The sequence below is a fragment of the Atheta coriaria genome, unplaced genomic scaffold (genome assembly GCF_025399875.1).
Source record: "Atheta coriaria isolate IRGN ID8LTWV9N9 unplaced genomic scaffold, Caltech_Dcor_3.1 hic_scaffold_13_pilon, whole genome shotgun sequence".
Lineage (NCBI taxonomy): Eukaryota > Metazoa > Arthropoda > Insecta > Coleoptera > Staphylinidae > Dalotia > Dalotia coriaria.
The window spans coordinates 335,433-356,453 of NW_027045455.1; the positions used below are offsets into that span (position 1 = coordinate 335,433).

General features: G+C 37.0%; 1 protein-coding gene across 5 annotated transcripts in view; it reads left to right on the forward strand.

Moving 5' to 3' along the window:
- The window catches only part of LOC135801912 (neurotrimin-like), a 133,187-nt gene that overhangs the window by 81,475 nt on the left and 30,691 nt on the right, over positions 1 to 21,021 (forward strand). For 4 of the 5 annotated variants that reach the window (XM_065315439.1, XM_065315438.1, XM_065315436.1 and 1 more), the window contains one exon: positions 16,891 to 16,975. In XM_065315439.1, coding sequence (XP_065171511.1) covers positions 16,891 to 16,975 — 85 coding nt within the window. Of the gene's footprint in view, positions 1 to 4,107; positions 4,250 to 16,890; positions 16,976 to 21,021 lie in introns of those variants that run through there. The other variant, XM_065315440.1, reaches the window with a different exon arrangement.

A 21,021-nucleotide genomic window follows, 5' to 3' on the forward strand; every position in this document is an offset into this window, starting at 1 on the left:
GCTGAATATACAAAAATTTAAATAAAACTGTAATCACACAACAACATATATCAAATAACACTATTTAGATAACAATTTACATCCATATAGAACTAAAACACAAATTATCTGTTTATGATATGTGGGTTGCATACGTTTAACATAGGTTATGTTGTTGCGCACGTTCTCACAACACGTTTTCAATAAATTAGTGTTTACTGCCTGGATATTTTCGCAAGGCGTGCTGGAGATTATATTTTCAAGGTAACAGCATTACGTAAAAGGGTAACAAAGCAACATGGCGGCAGGTACCCAAACATAGTTACAAGGTAAACATTTACCTCCTTATACCGGTGATGTTGCCCCAACTGGCCCGGCAGCTTGAGACTAACTAATGTAAGACTACGTAACGTACCCTTAGGTGACGTCGACATCAATGTCAACGCAAACTAATTATAATTATTGCGATTGCGAACCATTTCGTCGAAAGGACGAACATCGAAACGTTTATTGCATCACGTTGAACGTTTGCGCGCCCGCCTTGCAAACGCTCTCTGCTGTCGTTCATATCGAGTTTATTGCTTTTCATCCAACTGCGCTATACATTCCTGGCATTTATTGCATTGCGCACCTCAACATGCCAGCGGTAGCAAACGTGTACACGAAAATCGCCGTCCTGGAACCACATTGCGTTTAATTGATTACAAATTTTAATCTTGTCAGTTATTCATGACTATTAAGTATTAATTCTCCAATTGATTGATTGTCAGCCAGTTAGTTAATTTTAGATTCTGGGTTAATAGCGGTCACTTGTCTTTGGATTAAATATTTTATTTCCTGAAATAAATTTAAAACATTCGAATCTGCAACTAAGTAAGTCTTGAGATTTTTCGTTTCTTTATATCTCTATACATAAATCAGAAAAGTAGGTCCAAAATGTGACTTATGATTATTGCTTGGGGGCTATTAAAATCCATCGAGGCGCGCGCATTTCATACGGGTCTTCGTAGGCGAACGGTTTTCAGAAACTATGTAATCCTTGTTTTAGTGGCACAGGACTTTCGGGGTCGCAGCTATGAAATTGCTGAAGCGAAACGCGACCGCGGACCTACGGCACTGGTCCACCCCGCAGTGCCGCAGCATCCCAACCGACCCTATACCGCCAGTGCCGCCACGTTGTCGTTAGCGACTTTCGAGATATATCGAAATCGTTCGGTGCCGTTTGGTGGTTTGGAGGTTTTCCTGCATGCCGCACCTATACCACTTTCTTGGTTTGAGGTGGGTGTGTAATGGTTCGATAACTATGCGGGCACGTAACAGCAGCAAGGGCAGTGCGCCTGGACACATCATCAGCGCGGTTGGTGCGGTTGACCAACGCCACTACTATATCAAATTAATGTTCGTAAATGTTCTGCTCCAAATAGTTGCATCATTAATTTAATAATTAAAGTAAAGATAAAACGAAATTATCAATCAGACGTAGGCGTAAAGGGTGTGGTTGTCTCGGAAAATGTTATGGTTATGTGTGCGTCATTAAGCTCCCATCGAATTGCCGAATTGTCTTTGAATACCCCGGTTTACAGCCGACCATAACACGGTGACGTCACAACAACGCAAGGCGTTGCTGACACCGAGGACAATCTGCGTAATTAGGGACGCTTTCTAATTTGCGAACCACCAAGCAAGGTATTCTCGTCTATAGCTCACCAATTTAACAATTCACCACCCTCCGGCTCTGGGGCCCAAAGTGTTGCATAGATAACGCGCGTCTGGCTTGTCCTTGAATTCAAGTCGCGACACCCTAATTAACGCCGGCATTAACCGAATCTCGCACGAAATAAACTTTGTTTTCAGTTTGTGCCTTGGACTATTAGACACTACCCGAAGACTAATAGCAATAGTAATAATAGAAAGACTATTAATTTGCAAGGTATTTGCACGGAATGAATGGTCGCCTTTGATGGGGAGACCTTTGACTGGATGGGTCTTAGGTGCATTGCTAATTGTGTCGTCAATAAACAATATCTAGAGAATGCTAGTGCTTTGTGATTAATAGGAAGCCATGTGGAAGATTACTAAGCGAAGAGACATCGAAATGGTGCAACAAGGGTCTGATACTTGTTCAAGAGTTCGGGAATTCCTTTGAGGTGTTTGGACCTTAGTCAAAGTGCATCTAAATAATTCAAATTCAGAATTAACTAAATTTATATTGCGTGGTTGCCTAGAATGTGAAAAATAAAATGTTAACCAGATAGTTTTCTTTTCTCACCAGATTATTTCACTGTTTTGCTTGGGCAGTCGTTTTCCAAGCGTCGTTTTTCATATTTGCTCTCGTTATACCCAAGCAGATTCCCTCGGACCTTCTCTACACGCCAGTGTGTATTTTGTATCCACTGATTTTATCATCCGCTTTGCTCGGGCAACGCTTTGTTAGGTGTATACTTTATTTTTTAAGCTCGCATCCCTTCAATGTTAAGAACCCTTTCCTCCGTCGGATTTTTTGGAGCTTTTTTTCGCAGTTCTTAAAACTTCATAACGTCATGCGACAACCGTGCAATTCTCTCTTCTTTTTCCTCTTTGCGGAAAAGATACCCACGGGTTTTATGTACTCTAGTGAAATTTATCACGTTTAGCAGGTTATTAAATATACTTTTTATCTAATTGGGTCACGTTTAATAGGTCGCTAATTAGGGTTTCTCGCTCGACCTGCCGTGAATGTTCTGATCAACTTACTAACAAAAATTAACTGCTACACGAAAATATAATATATTTCAGCATAAATGAAGTGCGTTTTTGCTACGAAAATATTTTCAAGCAAAAATTTGCAATAAAAGAAAAATATTGTAAAGTTAATTCAAATTTAATTTAAAATTAGCATTATAAATGCAGCTGCGGTTTACAGTAAGGTTTTATTATTATTTTACGAGTCCGCATTGCATCCACTTTTACGAATAGAAACCGCTCGATTTAAAACCAGCGCAAGTATAATCGACTGTCGGGGCCGCCCGCCGGTCGCCAGAAAGGACATTGGAACAATAAATGTCACAGTTAAAACGCTGAAATATGTTACAATGTCGATTTTAGCATAGTGCAAACAGACAATTAGCATTATTTTTAGTGCACAATTTTCTAGCGGTTAAACCGTTTCATTCCTGTGCACACGATGAATTGTAAAAATTGCATTTTAAAACGCTAATGTTCTATTTGACTTTTCGGTTTATAAATGAGTAAAGTGTTAAAGTGGAATGCAGGACTTCCTCCTTGTTGAGTGTGCGATTTACGAACCAACTGTTCGCGCGCAGCACTGCAGTTACAACTTGAGTTTAATTAGTTACTTAATTTCACGACCTTCCAACAAGCGTCGGCAAGAAGGTTTCTATGTTAATGAAGACGTTTTCGTGTTGCCGAATCGTTATAACCGGCGATAACTGCAATTGGAAACTAGTGCCTCGCCTCGGCTTGATGAGGACGTTTTTATTTGAATAATTTGTTTGAGTAATATACTATCAAGTCCTAAACTGTTTATTCTGCAATAGACAATAGTAGACTGCAAATAAAACGTGAACAATCAAAGTTTAAAAATTTAATATATTTTTTTTTTGTTTGAGAAATGAAAATATTTTATAATTTTGCATGCAGCATATGTTAAATACGTTAGCTAAATGTTGACATGCGAAAATCAACGTACACGTAGAATTTCAGGCGTTTTTACGAGTTCTCTCAACCAAAAACCACCATAATCACAACGGCATTGCTGTAGCCGGACGCTTAGCGTTTTATTTTTGTCGCAAAACATCGCGTTTGTTCTGGTTTTTATTACATTGTGCAAACTGGACGCAAAAAAACTATATCCTACATATGTAGGTGTATGCGGAATAAAGTTTTTTGCACATGCATTGTGTTAAAATTTTTAAAATAAATGAACATAACTAGATACGTAATTTTATAAAATTTAAATCAATGTTTTTCAAACGGCTAGTAAACAATGTTTCTTGAATCTTCGATTTTAATGTGTTTATGAAGCGTGTTTATCTTGCAATTGCGTTGCAATGTGAGATAAGAGTTCGTTCGTCTGATTATTTTGGCATCGCGAACAAGTTTCAACCTGTCCGGTCAGTATTGGTGCGGTGTTCGGTAAGACAAGACGCATCAGACGCGCACGCGAAAATGTAAATAAAATAGACAAAAGTGCAATTAATTACAAGTAAATTAATTATTTTCTTAGTGTTTATATGTGACTGGCAGCAGTTAGTCTTCTCCCTAATTTACGGTAAAAATAATTTACATTCTGTTTATTTGTTATTTTTTACAAAGTTTATATTTTTATTTCGGCTACCCAGGCCTGAGATAATGCAAGTTAGTTATGAGTTTGGTAGGTATATTCGTCGTTAGTACGTTATGGCGGTGTTTTTTACTGGCGTCATTTTTGTTTTACGAGCGACCCCATCCGTGCAGTTTTCAACGTATTTACGTAATATAATTTAACATGAGCGTGTATCACATTGACAAAAATAATAACACGTATGAACATATTCTGAGTGGTAAACATGTGTAAAGTAATACTTTTTCGCACTAATGAGACGTGTAATGATTTATTTTACAAAACAGATTTTTTTAAATATAAAATCCTTATCTTAACATAACACCAAGTGCTCGGCTGAAATAGGAAACAATAAAGTTATAATACATCAACAAGGTTATCAAACAGAAATATTACTTTTATAATACCAGTATCGGAATGTAGTTTCAGCTCAATTACGTGCTTACTCTGGATGCCGGGCCGACATTTTTTATTAACCGTATAAAGTTGTAATGTTCGAAATATACTCAATTGCGCATGAAGAGGACATTAATAATTTTTGTTATTTTATGCTCAACTTTAACGCGTTTATTTTTACGTTGGCTTTAACCGGAAGCGTTTATTATTTTATTAGGGCGCATTTACTGTTATCTTTATATCTTTATCAATATATCATGTATGCGCGCAGTGAGCGATTTTATATGGCATGTATTATATATTATAGTTTTTAATGGGCTTGCGTGCCTTGTTGTGATTTTCCGATTTGATTTGATTCTTTTTATTGACATGTTAGAAATGGGAACGACACGGTCAGCAGGTACTAAACGAAGAGTTGTTACATGATATTCTATAGAAATCAATGAAACAATGAAACTATTTGAATACCCATAAAATATATATAATTAGTAGATAATAAATAATTGCGCATTGGCATGGCAGGTAAAATAGGTTATTAAATGAATATATTAATATTAAAGCGAAAATTTAGGGCTAAATTTTATTTTGTGGAAATTTAGCTTTAAAATTTAATAAATAAATTATATAACATTTAGAAAATACGAAAACGAAAGCGGTTAACATGATCGTCATCAGTTAATTAAAAAATTTGATACTTTTGAGTTGTTTATATTCAACATTTTGCTCCATATGCAATTACATCTAATATCAGCATCAAATTTACAGAAACATCCGTTTTATAGCAAGTTGAAACAACTTTACGATATGCCAACATCGTACTTGCAAAACAGCTTAAATTTAATCATCAAATTAAATATAAAATATTCCAACATAAATTAAGCAAGGGTAAATACAGCTTGTTAAAAAAACGTTATTACTATGCGTAATATATTGGCGAGTTCACCAAAACTTCAATCTCGTTAACTACTGGCATCTTTCGCCGCGAATTTATTTTCGAAACGCAACTCTCGCCATCGTTAGAATCGTGAGTCGCGGATCCTCGGTTTATTTCCTGATAGATATTGATCGTAAACTTTATGCGAATCGTTATCCGCGCACTTACTTCGCCGTCATCCCTCGCGTGCACGCGCACACCGACTGTTAACTAGTACATAAAGTCATATAAAGTCGTCTCAAAGTATGTGCGCAGCGAAAATACGCTGAGATGAGTACATTTCAGATAGAAAGATACTAACTTCAGAGTTTGCGATATTATACTTTCATCAACATCTAAGCTGTATATACACAAGATGTGTCAACGCATGCGTGTATGTGAGGTTGATTTCGGGGGTGGTAACGATGGTAAAACAGCCCGAATCGTAAATTTAATCTTTCAGCTAACTCAAGATATCTGAAACATTAAATGTTTATTTTACAAGTTAAAAATAAATAGGAAAATATGCCAAGGTCGGTTAATATAACTATTAAATTGGAATTTCAAGTGTAAACTTACTTAACGTTGAGCTAGAATTTCGGCGTGTTGTATAACGACGCGTAACGCAGAGTACATCATGGAGATTTCGAATTAATTTACTCAGAAGCATCCTTAAAGACAATGCGGGGACCTGCTGACGTCGACAATGTCGAGGACAATGCTAACCGCGTGACACCTTGCCTTTGCGTCTCGCCTCGCTTTTGTGCTCTATGAGATCAAAGTTCATTCAAGACGATTCATTGTCGTCTCGATGCCGCAAACCGTCGCACGGCTAGACGCACAAATTGTAAATCTAGTCTACGCAACCATTCGTTCGATGTCATTCAAATTGCTTTGTGTGGTTTACATATTATGGCTGCTTTAACTAAGTCAGACTGACATAATGTCAAAACGGGTACCAGAAATATATCTATAATATAAAAATGAATCGCAAAATCTGTTGGTAAGCGCATAACTCAGCAACGCCTCGATCAATTTGGCCATTTTCTTTTTTTAATTGTTCGTTAAAGTCCAAAGATGGTTTTTACGGCGAGAAAAATTCGAATAATTGTCGGGAAAACCCTAGAGACAGCAATTTTCTATAGGATAAACTTTGCATTGAGATTCAATCATAGTTATAGTTAAATAGTTGAATCCGAGATGGCGCGCTGTAGTGCATTATTAGCAATTCTTTATATAATTAATTTGTTTAAAATAAAATTGCGAATTTTATTGCTAGAATTGACACATAGGTACTATCTCTAAAACAAGAGAGTAAAAACGAATTACATTTTTATTCAACAGTACCTGGACGAAGTCTCGGGCAAACGCTAGTTTCCTATAAATTATTTTTTATTAATATTTTGACCCTTTTCACATAACGTTATGAATAAATAAGTTATTTGTACTGTGATAAACTAATGACATGACGATGATAATGCAGGAATAGTAATGATATGAGTAGTCATTCTTGGGCGTCACTTGGGGACTTGATGATTTAGAGAGAATCAAAAGTACACACTAGTTGCGCCCGAATATTAACGTATTAATGCATGCATTACTCCCCCTGCGCACATATTTCTTAATCAACGCGGCGACACCGCCGACACTGTTGAAAATTGAACGCAAGGGGGTGGGCCGCAAACACGAGTCTCATAGGTACCCCGATGCGGGATGAAGTTAAGCTGTATTTTACCAAATGAGAACCGCCTCAGTTATGTACATGAAAAATTAACGCTTTCGGGTATTACGTTTTTGATTAACAATGTGTTTAAAAATAATTAATTTGCGTAGGTAGTAAATTTAATTTTCTACGAAATTAAGGCTCTGATGAAAATTCAATACACCGAATGAAGTCACACCCCATCTGCGAATGAAGTTGGAAAAATTAATTAAACCAATAAATATTTACATTCCGGCCGTCAATTGCAGCACTGGGAGGTTGGAATGCCATCCATCGTTAATCGAAACGGTCGTTATGAGTTAGAGTGAAAAGGTGTGGTTATAGCCAAGAGTATTGAAATGTCGTTTAATCGTTAAATGCCCTTCAGATTTTTTTTCGTTGAAAACTTGAAATTGTGAAGTAATTTTATTTGCTTATGAATAATACAAGTTTATTTATATTTATATTAATGCTATTAAATGGGATAGCCCAGAATGCTGTTTGTAAGTAACTCTGATAAGTCGTTACCGTAACTATCGGGCCTTTCCGCCCACTTCCGTTGGCGCAAATAATCCACTAGTGCCGATAGTGGCCCATCGGCGTAGGCATTTGAGGTTTGCTCGCATGGCTAACGACGTTTGCTGGTCGCGAGAATTTGCAATCGATACATGCGACGAGCGCCCGTCTCGCACGCGGACACTCCGCCAGCGGGCAGCGGTCTTATTCCCGGCGGGGACATACGCGGAAATTGAATTGGAATTTCCAGCGGGCGAACTTTTCCCGCGTCACACCTCCGCCGCCCTCCGCCCGCCAGGCGACGACAGCCCACTATCTTACCGTGGTGATGGCTCCGGAATTCGAGGTTTCTATTTCTCACACTTTTACATTAAACCAGCTCAATCGCTTTCCGGCAATCGAATGCTTTCATAGGAAATGGGGAAATAACCAGAATAAGGAAATCACATTTTTATGTAGGTCACGAGGAAATATAATATCCGGATGTCCTTGACTCTTTGACTTGGCGCTTAGCATTTCGTGCAGTTAAATCATAGTTGTGATTTTTCTTTTTCACTTTTATTTTATACTTCGCGCTATCGATACGAATCTTGCATATTGACAAACCCATAAAACAAAACAAATGGGACAAAAGGAAATGCTCCACGAAAAGTATAATAACGCCAAATATGTTATTGCATTAGAAAGCGTATTGTAGTGAAGGAAAAGGCGGGCGTTTTAACTTTACGATTTCATTTTTTCTCATTTATGCCCATTCATGAAACGCATAAATTAATTATGAAAAACCTAAAACAAGCGAAAAATATGAAACATCACGTTTCTGCAAAGGTTTCAGAGGCGAAGGATAAATATAGAATTTGCGTGTTGCACGTAGATTTTTTTATTTGTTTTCATAACTCAATGGAACATTTCGCGCGGGTGTTTTTTGTTAAATCATCAAGCTGCTAACTTTCTGTTTTTGTAGCCGTAATATACTCTTTTCAAATAATATAATAGCATCTAGCAAATGGACTAAATAAATTCAATTAAAACATTTTCCTTGTAAATCTATTTTTACGAAATGTTTATTATAACCATTCGCTGTATTTACATGCCAACTTTCATTCGTTGTTACATGCATAAATCATTTTATTTTTAAACAAAAACTAGTCTATCTCCTATTTTAATGGACAAGCTATAATTTTATTAAATTTCATGAAAACTGTTTCAGTGGTTTTTGTGTGAAAGAGGAACAAACATACAATATTATATTATTTAGAGTTTTTGTCGAAAGGGGGATCGTTACATATTCAATTATCTTTGTACGTGCTGTCGAATTGTCAGACATGGACATCGTGATTGTCACCATCGACATCGCTGATTAATTAACACACTTACCGACTTACCTAATCGCTGGATGCGGTTGTACTCTTGTACAGCCGCAAGGCGTCATCAGGGACTCTAATCCATTGTCGTCACGTTTTGTTCTTGTTTTGTTTATCTCCCATCGGCTGGGTTCTGTCCTCTGTCATTGTGCGGGATTGTTTGATGTTTAGTTGCTTGTTGGGCGTTGTCATCTCGTCTTATCAGTTATCAGCTTCCGCCTCTTGACATTGGTCTATGCGGACTGGCGCTTGCTGGTTGCGAAAGTAGGGAATTCAAACTTGTCGTATCTTCTCCGGCTACTGTTTGGCCTGTCTTGTTGGTTGTTTTCCTAACTGCGATGCCATCGCCTTTGTCTTCATTATTGTCGCTTTATATATCTCTCTGGCAAGTCGCCGTCGTTGGGCCTCGGTTGGCGTAGTCGTGGCTAAGTAGATGGATGAGTTGATCGATCAATCATAATCGATTAAGCGTTGTGTGCTTGCCTGCCGCTTTCGCGGAAACGTCGAAAATAGGGATTGGATGCGATGCAACGTCTCGCCGAACGGAGCTAATCGATCGATGAGTTGCGAATCGCTTGTGCAATAAGGCATCCTTGCAGTCGCAGTGAGTAGAAGCCTTGCAACAGCACTATCGCTGTTACAAAACGAATCGTTCAATGCGAAAGCATATTACATTTAATGATGATGAATAAGGTTCTGCTTATGCAAGCAAACAATTTGAGACAATGTTCCAATTATTTTAAGTAAAAAGCGTTGTTATTATGTGTCGCAAGTTTTTTTGTTGTTGCGTTTATTGTTTAGTTTCGCATGTTTTCCGTGCGCTGCCGTTGTTTTTCCACTCGCTTCCTGCTCAACACGTGTATAAAGATTTTGTAAGCTCAGGGCTAAACGTGCACGACGCCCGGAAGCGAGCCAGCTAGGAAACGAGCCCGGCAACGAGTTCATTCCGCCTTGAAGAAATGGGAAGCAGAGTAGAGCGAAAGTAGTGTGCATTAAGAAATTAACTCCACAATCAGTTAAAACGCCTTTTACGTTCTGAACATCAACCAACGAAATCTAGCAAGATATACAGTGTGTTTAAATTGATATTCGAGATTCGGGTTGACGAGGGTTAACTCATTCTTTTTTCTACAACATAAATAAAGTCTCAAATCCTTAGGAATTCGTTAAATTAATTTACAGAGTGACTTTGACAAGGATTAATTAAATCATCAATTAATTTCCTTTTAGTTTTCCATCAAACGTAACTTTTTCTGTTTTCGGAATAAATTACCAATTTTTTTGTGAATACATTGTACTATCATTTGTATATAAAATGTGAGCCACGACCTTATAGCAATCAAAGTGAGAACATAAAGTGTGCTCATAGAATAGAAGCCGATTTCCATTTTCACAGAGCGTCACGGATGAAAGCAAGTGACGCCCTCGCAGTCAGCTGTTGACAATGCGCCGCTTCCATGTTGTCCCCGAACGCGTCCCTCCATGCGAATACATGAGTGCGTGATTAATTGTGATACGTTTCGGGATTTGGATTGTGTTCCGTCTACGATGCTCTACTTTCTTTACTCTTCACTCTTGATTCTGCATTTGTTCCTATATTGAGGTCCTCGTCTTTCTTACACTACACACTTCTTCTGGCAAGCATCACGTCAACAGTCACAGCTTTTAATAATGCGAGTACATATATCGTTTCGTTTGTGGCTGACTGTAAACTATTACAATGAAATGATCACGTCAGAAAAGCAAGCACAAAGAACTTATTTATTCAGGTTACATGCAGGAAACAAGTTGGAAAGCTCAATAATGGCGACGAATTACAATTTATAAATAAACTAGGTTCTGCCCGGGAATTCCTTGGCGTGGATTTTAATCAAATTAGTTTAATTAATTACTTTCTTGTTTTTTGGATTTATTATTCGCTGAATTTGTTAATAAAACGCTTAATTTTAATTTTATGAAAGTAGGTAATGCTCATATTGCACTTCAACTATATTTGATTTAGGTACTTAAAATTATAATAGAATCTCCATATCAACTTTCATCCTTTATTTTACACCCTAAATGTTAAATATTTGCAATAAAAGGTAGTCTAGTTACTTTTCCCTGGTCAGAACTAACTCTATACCAAAATGTATCAAAATTGGTTCATTAGTTTTTGCTTGAAAGAGGAACATATAAACAAAAAAACACATATTAGCATTTAAACCATTTTGCTATCTAATAAAACACCGCAACTTTAGAATTTTATGCTCGATGAAATGAACTTGAATGAATACTCATATTTCATATAACAGGAAGCATTTAAGAGTGAGTGTTACAACAGATACACCTTTGTTAAAGGCGGGGCCATGAATTCGCCCCATGCAAGCACGCGTGTTCAGCAGGATATCCTGCGCCCTAGGTAGCCGCACCGGAAAGTTGCCATCGCCGCCTCTTCGTCCGTCTCGCGTCAAAGTTTAAACACCTCTAACGGTCTCTTGCATCAACGCTAAGCCTTCGTTTATACTTGCTTTTATGCTTCACAGTCTCGCATGCATCCACGTGTATCGTGTTCGCAAAGCGAACGCCAGCGAAACGCTAAATTTAATTTACTCACTTTCAGACTTTGCAACATTACGTCACTTTCAAAATTTCAGTCTTCAAGTTTCGAAATTTCCAAGAAGCAAATGTAAAAGAATTGCTCAAAGAGAATTTGTGATTAGCGCAGGAATTAACAAATATATAACAAATTTTTGCTTTTGAATTTTAGTATTTATTGTGTTAAGCATTTCTTTTGGTGTTGGTTCATTTAAATTTATTGAAGCATGCACATTTGGAGCATTTATTATGTTTATTATAGTTATTGTTATTAAACGCGTTGCGCCTTTGCAAATCGTAGAGTGTCGCGCTGGGGCAGGGTCGAATACTTCATTTAGCATTATCGTGTGCGAACCATTAAACAGTTACACGCCGGAGCGTAAAATGATAACGAAATTATTTGCGCCCATTAGCTGAATACCGCGTCGCCATTGAAACTACGGCGGGTACTGCCAGATGAGAACAAGGAGGGCAATTGAACAGAGGATCGTAAAATTGGTCGGATGAGCTCGCGCTTAAATGTTGTGCTATATTTCGCGTTTTTATATCTTTAAAATGCATAAATACGAGTATAAACATAAACATTTTTTTAACCCAAAAAAAAATTAACTAACTTTTTTAATTATAGCGCATTGGTACAAAAGGTTATAAATATATTTGTTATAAATGTGAGCGACAGGTTTCCGGGAAAATTTATAAAAGTATTTCCGGCATATTTTTTTGTATTAAATTTATGTTTTTATAAATGAAAACAAATGAACATGTTTACAATTCAAAAACATTTTTGTATGTGCCAAATACAGCATTGTTCTTCTTGTCCTTTATTATTAGTTAATAAATTCAAAAATTAAATAAAATAAAAAATAAACCACACAAACTTCTTGGCGGTTTTAAATAACTTAAGTAACCTTAAAATTTACATTTATTATAAACCTTTACCGTATTAAAATATGAGCGTGGCTTTGATAATATTCTTGAATTGACAATTTGAATTTCCATAACAGCAGTTAGCGTCCCTTCACGCGCGTATCCCGTTTTTGCATCTCATATACGCTGGTGGCAATCGGTGTAAATTGTTTTGCAAATCCTGTTTGGCGAATCCCAGTTGACGTAGAGAAGGTTACGCGAGCAAGGATTTTATGCGGGCTGCGCGCATAAAAGGGAAACAGCTAGGCCCCAGCGCATGTGATATACGCACGCTGACTCGTACTCTGTCTCTTTGTGCACTCTCCACATTGTCCTTTTTGTCGCTCTTTTTTCCTACTGACGCACAAAAAAAAAATACGGGACAGCGACATAAGTAACTTGTGCGATGCGTACGTGTTTATTCGCGTGCGGGTCGCGCTCCGCTCAAATTTATTTCTGTGCCGCGCACATTTTCCATGTCGGGGCCGGAAAACACAAGAACAAAAAGTAGAAGAAGTGCAAAAAATCTAAAAGGACAATGCTACTGACCGCCTTCGGGAGAGCGAGGTGTGCAAAAATATACCAAGGATCAACGACGGTCAACCGACATGCAGCAACTCACACACAACGAAAATAAAAGTTTTAAAAAACAAATAAAACAAATGAATTTATTTCCGCGGTACGAGAAGCGAAAAAAAAGCAAAAAAATAATTTTTGAAATTTTAAATAAACCGATACCTATATAGCGATTGTGTGAGCAGTACTAAATCAGATAACCGGAAACAAACAGCCCAGCACCTACAGTGGTCTTTTTCACCGCTTTCTCTTTACCTTTTGCCTCGCTTAGGTTGCTGTTTATTTTTTTTCCTGCCTAAAGGTTTAATTGTTTCCGGACCACACGCCGCACACATGAAGTGTACTTACCCTTGCTTACCCGTATCCTTTTCGTGCCAGTGAAATCCAGACCAAACAAGTCTGCGGGATGGGTCTGAGCGACACACAAAGTGCGTGCGGTGCCCTCGAATTTATTAATTTACACTCGGAAACGCATTACGAACGTTTAATGATTAACAAACAAGACGCGAGCGCTTTGTAAGCTACCAGCTACTCGTTAGTCCGCGGTGGGTAAACAACCATCAGGAATAAGTTGATGAGGTATATTTATAAGTTAAAATTTAAACATGAAAGCAAACAAATGAGCAACGGGTAAATTTGGTTTAAATTAATTATTTGCTATTGGTTATTGAAATTAACAAGTCAATATTGTTTTAGTTGGCTTTTGTTTTCATTTTTATTCTTAAATTTATAAAAAATTTAAAAAAAATAATGAATAATCAGTTTTTTGGGTTTTACGATGAAACAAAAAATTTTAATATTTTATACAAATTTTAGTCAAAACTCTCTCAGAAAAACAATATTTTATTGTTTTTTATAAAGTATTTAAAAGTATTTAAAAGAAGTACCTTCATAAATTACTTTGAATTTTGTAAATCAATTCAAAACAATTGAAATATTGATTTTTATTGATTAGTCAATGATTTATTCTCAATAAAATATTTTCCTGTTTACAACACTGTGTATTTCGATAGAAAATATATAGGAAACATTCGATGTAGTCGATGCAATCAAATATCACCTAATAATTAACAGTGGAAACAATGTTTGACTTTTCATTGCATATTCATTCGAATTAAAATTAAATGTGCGTGAACAGCTAGTGAAAAATAGTATTCAATTAAATTCACACAATGAACGCAATATTTATAATTATACGAGTAATATTAATTGGTTAGCGTTGAAATGATTAACTAGTCAAATAAAATATCGCATAAAAATTTCAATTTTTCTAAACATAATAAAATTCAAATTTAAACCCAGCGGCATAATCATAATTTAAAATAAATAATTATCATTTTATTGAAATGAGGGCAATATGCATGATATCAATTGAAATTAATCAAGTTTATATTTATTTTATATTTTGTGAAGTGTATTGGTTGCATTTAAATTTCGGAAGCATTGGTTTCCTGCCGCCTTTGTCTGCTGGGAGGAATTAAAATATGGTTTTAATGCAGAGCACCGACCTATTTGCAATTTATTTCGCATTTTTGAATAAATAACAACCAAAAATGTATTTATTTGATGCAATAAGCTATTTAGCTTTGAGATACGCTTGTTTTTGTCGTTTGTTTTTGTTCTTTAATGTGCACTGCTGCAAAATCAGTTATTTATAGCAACCGCATTGTGCATCTTTTTAGTCATTATTAATTTAAATATTAATATGAATGCGGTGGCAGCGGTTTTTAATTCATAATTATTCAATTTATAATTAAATATGAATTTATATGTCAATAATTTATTCTTTTCATAATATTATGGTAAGCATCGGGGTTTTTTAATCAGAAAAATAGGTATTTATGCATTAAGTTTTGCATTTTAATGACAAAAATAATTTAAAATTGTTTTTTGCTTCAGTGGCTCCTAGTTCAGTTTTAGAAAAAGGAGGTTTTATTATTTCTTACAATAATAATTTGTATATTTTTAATACGCAGTATATGAACGGTTTAGTTTTTTCAGGACTTTTTTGTTTGTTTGGGTTTTGTTTTACTTGGCGCTTCGGTAAAATTTTGTTGAACTCGGATGTTGATTTTTCGTCGAGATTTGCTCGAAAATTGAGAGTTACTGTTGATATTTTGCCTTATATTCAGTGGTTTTAACTTTTTGAACAATTGCAATAAGCAGAAGACTTGTTAAAACAAAAAAATTATTATTCTTTTTTTATTCACAAACTACAACTAACACAAACGTGTAAATACTCACGTATACGATTGAAATTTGATCGGCGTTGATTTGCGTCTTTTCACTCGTTTGCTAAAGTCTATTTTGTGCTTTCCGAATTGAAGCCGACTCAAGCTCCCTGCGTATCTGCAAGGACCCCCAAGAAGAGAAGCGTGTGAAGAAACAAGAAACGACTGGTGTAGTGTGGCAGTTGCTAAATAGGCCAAGCCGCAACGCGCTTTTATCCACGGCTGACAGATTTAACTCTCAGCCGTGCGCTTAAATGTAGAATGGCGTTTGGGGAAAATCGCGCTTTACGACTGGGAAAGTTGCAAGTTGCGCGGCGAGCGGCCCGGCACACACCGCCTCCACTTGAGTAAATAAGGGCGCAAACGCAATGAGCATTAAGCAAGAGGCAATAGTTTCGAATTTCTATGGGTTAACGTTTTCAAAGCATAGTTAAATCGCTGCCTAAAATACGTTCGATTGATTTCACTCGTTCAAAAATACAAAAGTACCTGGATTAAGTGACTTTATTCATTCTTTTGTGAAAAATATTTGAAGAGCTTGAAGAGCTCGTAAAAAATTTACTATTTTCGGATAATAAATTTACGTTATAGCTTGGATTGTGATTGTAGCTTTCAGTTTGACAAATAGTGTACAATTGGCAGTAAGCACCTCGAGCGCATTTTAATCAAAATTAATCAAAATTAACTCTTGCAAATTCCTTGCGGACTACACGCGCACAACTTTGTATGCATTTTGAAACGTTTGCTAACAATCATGAATGTTCGCTGGCGCTCATAACATTCGAAAACATGCACAAGCTTTACTAACATTTGCAAATATGCGCTAACGTGCGCCTACGTTTCTACAACAACGCTTCGCAATCGTCCGCTTCCTATTGTTTGTTAAGCATAATGGATATGTAACAATGCAATGCAATGTGCCGAGGGCATCAGTCTACTTTTACAAACCCGCGTTACACGCAGGTGTGTATTTTGCATACGAGTGCGTGGGTGGCGCGCCGCGGTTGAGCATGCGAGAGGCAGCCAACGTTGACGCCCATATTCAATCGGTTGATATTTTATTATTTGCCCGCGCGCGTCCCGATGCGAAGCGTATGTGACAGGCGGGGGCGGCGAGGAGGGCACGGGAGGTGCGAGTGGCGCGGATTTATCACGCTCGACCAGCGCACACAATGCGCCACATTGTGCAAACACCCAACGTCGCCGCTGAATAAATACACTCTCCGCGCATATTGATAAATTGATAGTGACGTTTCAATTTCGTGAAAATGCATATTTTACGAGCAAAGAATCAGAAAAACAAATATGCTACAAATAAAAATCATATTCACTAACTGGCTCATGTGATATTTATATTGATAGCATCAGTAATAAATTTTTTATTAATGTAAAATTATTTTCTGTTCCAGATGGCCATTCGAGCAATGGAGTATTGGCGTTTTGTATTCCTCCTGTGGATACCGCCAATCATGCTTACAACTTCCATGGATATTAGTAAGTGATAAAATTTTTGTTTGCGCTTAACAATTTTTATGAACCCCGGATATGATTTGTCGTCGCGCTCGACAAGTATTCCCACTTTAATTTAAACTCGTGCCACAAAATGAAAAAGCGCGCCGTTGAATGCAAAGTGCATTCGACTAAGCGTCGCGATGAATTGTTCGCTCGGGCAAATTGATGCCCCCGCACACCTTGCGAGCAACAAACAAAACTAAACGAGACGACGGCGACTAAAAATGAAAACTGGAAACTCGTCGCCCCCAAACGTGCGACTGTGAAACATGAAACGCAGGACGAGAAACAATATCGCTGTCGTTTGCGCGCCCGCTCGCCGAACGCAATCTTAGGTCGCAAATGTTTTGTCTCTTTACGACCCCGTCGAGTGAAACGTCTCCGCAGTCGTACTTTTGTTCTTTCGGCGATGTCGTCGTCGGTCGTCATGGGTGCTCGTTTTATGCCTTTCGCATTAGTTCTTCAGCGAAAAGGAGACCGCGTCGTCGGGTAAAATTTAAATTAGAAAAGTTCAGCGCTCAGGAATGTGTCTCAACTTCCGGTTGAGGTCTTTAACATCATTTATTTCTAGCGAGAAGACAATACGTGCGTATTGTTTGTTGGATGAGAATTTTTACAACAAATTATTGTGCTTTGAATTCACGTGACTCTATTTTAACTTGGTGAAGATATTTAGCAACCTTTTCTTCTATAATTTTCAAGATATTTAGTAATATTTAATTTGTTTAATGCAAAACTGCAAAAAGGTACCATCCACATTGTGTGTTTTGCATTACTGTTTGTTGTAACAAAGCAACAATGCACATCAGCAGCGAGGAGCGAGCGTACGACCAGCGCAGATGAAATTAACCGTTCCGCACTAATTCCGGCGCAAATAAATAAGTTAGCGCAAGGTTAATTGAATTTTATAGTGGCGCGAGCGCGGCGTGCGCTTTTAATTTAGTGTTTTAATATTTAAACGGAGCACGCCTGCAAACTCGCCCCGACGATGCGATGTGTTTATGCTTCGAGCGAGAGCAGCAGCGTTTCGACGCGTCGAAATCGTCGGCGATGCTTCAACGCTTTCCGCGCTTTGTTTCCTGCGTTTCGTGCGAAACTTGTAGCGCACACACATGAGGCGTAATGTTTATTTTCGGCCAAGGGTAACCGTGCTGGGGAAGTTTGAATTTTTGTCTTCACGTAATAATAGTGCCTTTATATTCATAGCCGGCTCGAGAAGTAGGGCGATTAAAGTTTGTAAATATGCAAAATCTTTGGTCTTCAGAGTAACTGCTATTTATTTTTTCTTGGTGGAAAAACAAATTTTTTGAAAACTTAATTTTTTTGCCGAAAAACTAATGAAAATAAATATAAGTAACAAGGAAATCTGCAGATACTTCATCAAATTTATAACTGTACTTGTGAAACGTTAGAGTTTTTTTCTACTTTGAATTTTGTTTGTAAAATAGTTTAAATTGTCGAAAAAAAAACAGTGTAAAACTGTGCGAAAAGTCCATTAACGCGTGGGATGCGCGTTTTTTGAGTACGGCGAATGTGTTCATTACTAGTTTCGCGAGCGTTTCTACAAACGTGCGAGAATGTAAAAACCGTTACGCGATCTAACGCAGTAAAACCGAAACTTTCTACAAGTTTGACGAAATTTGCGAAAAACATTTGCCTACCGCTCGACGCGAGAAATTCCAATTACAGCATATGAAAGCTTTTTCAACTTTACACTTTGAGGCATAAATATAATTAAAATCCGATTCGAAACTTTCATTTTACGCTTTAAAGATATCATACCTATCTACTAATTATGGCATTACTCATAGGTATTAGGGAGTAAACATAATATTTTACAATTCCTACGTCATTTAATCATTCATATCAATTTATTATCTATTCAGATACAATTTGATAGTGTACAAATATTTTATGGTGTTTGTGTTGTTCTTTTTAGTCTTCAACTAAAAGCACCAAACACCCACGCTTGTTTTTTGGGGAGTGAATCCACACCACAGGCGATTATTTGAATGGAACCCTTGAATGCGCTCGTCGCTATGACCCCAAAGTGGCCTTTTTTATAGTCGTCGTTTATCGCCGTTTGCGTTCGTCACATATAAAAGGCACTTCGGTGGTATGGTGCCGTGAATGCTTAAAAAAATGGTTGCTAAAAAACTTATTATCTTTTTTTACATTTCTTACCTACTTTATTTATGAAATAAATTAAGGCAATTAAAATTGTTTTCGCAATATTCTCAAACGTAAATTAACAAATTTGCATATTTTTCTTTCATTTTCATTTGATTTCTGTCATTTACAAATTGAATATAAAATTTTCACGTTTTACGATATGTAGAGACAAGATCTTTATGACATTTAAGCTTAACTTTTGACTTTGACACTTGAAAGTTCTTGTAATAAGATTATTTCCCTGTTTCACGTTGTTTTTCGTTCATTTCTGTCGCACAAAGCAAATATTTCATGCCTCACACTCTCTACAAATTCGCGTTAATAAAATATACTCCTAGTCCTTGATGGACTCCAAACTAAACCCCGTGCACTTCCAGAATATGAAATTCGCATGTGCAGTGACCCACAAGAAGTGAACGACCTTTACACATTGTTATCTCTATATATCTCTATAGAATAACACTGGTAACACAGCGCGAAGCACTTTGCGCAACCCACACACTCGGAAGAACTAGCGCACACACTGCCAACACCAACATCGGTGCAAAAAACTTACGTCTACATATGTTTGTGCGCCGGAAGATCATAACATGTTCATGTTCATGTCCTGGTATTAGTGGAGTTGGCGGCATCAGAGGTATGAGTGACTCGGAGAGTTCATGTGTACGCTTGATGACGCTTCGTCGAGCAGCCGCGCTCTCGTACGGATGAAATTTTTAAAAGGCAATTCCCACCGACCATGCATGTCACACTGTCACAGAGAGCCTAGAACAAACATGAATATTTGTTTGTAAATTCAGTCAAGTACAGCGACATTATTGTCCGCTATAAATAAATAAAATTTACTTTGTATGCGAAAGTTTGCAGTGTACAGGTAGAGTAGAGATATTGAGATAAAATGCGGAAAATTGCGTTTATTTCGTCCGCTTTTGAATTTAACAAAATTGTAAGCTGTAAAGCACCTTAATCACAGCCCAATTGGTAATTCAAATGTTGATAATCTGTCATGCCTAGTAATAGTAGACAATATCTAAAGCTGGATTAATTCTATTGAAAATTAATTCCATTGATACGCGTATGCTATAAATTACCTATTAAATAAAATTAATCTTATATTAATGGATAATCCACATTCAATAACATTTACAGTGAATATTCTTATAAAAATGAATTTTTGTTGAGGTAAAAATTTAAATCTATATTCATGGCTTCATTTTATTTTTGTGATGTCGGGAGACACCTACAAATTTTAGTTATTTCTCATTTTCCGCTGAATTCAAAGTCATAAATACTCTAGATTCTTATTCAAATCCAAGCTCTTTATGCAGGCACCGAAAAGCGGCTTTTTCTTTTAGGCAAGCCACAAAGAAAAAGTCTGAGGGAACGAGATAATGGAAGATGTACGCGCGTAATGCATCCTACCTACAAACGTAATGTACGATTTCGTTACGGCATGCGTCGCGTAGTAGCGTCGTATCCAAATCCGGAACACGGCTTCGCTTTCTTTCCGCTCCCCAGCTTTGTTTGTTTTTATTTTTTTTCATATTCCGTGCTCGTATTATATGAGAAACCGACGAGAGCAATATGTGAACGCAAATTCAATGCAATCAACTTTTTTCCATTACATTAAGCACTAAGTTGGTATTTGTGTGTTGGGGAAAGCCTATGCGATGTCATTATCCGATTTTAATTGGGGATGTCATCAAATAATATTCGTAATATTTATTTTGTTATTTGTGCGCTAAATAAACGTTAATTAAAATCAAAGCGTAGCAGTAAGCTCGACAAAGCTTTGATGAAATTACGCGCAGCATAGCATTTAATTTTCGTTTATTTTTATTTTTATGTTATGCAAT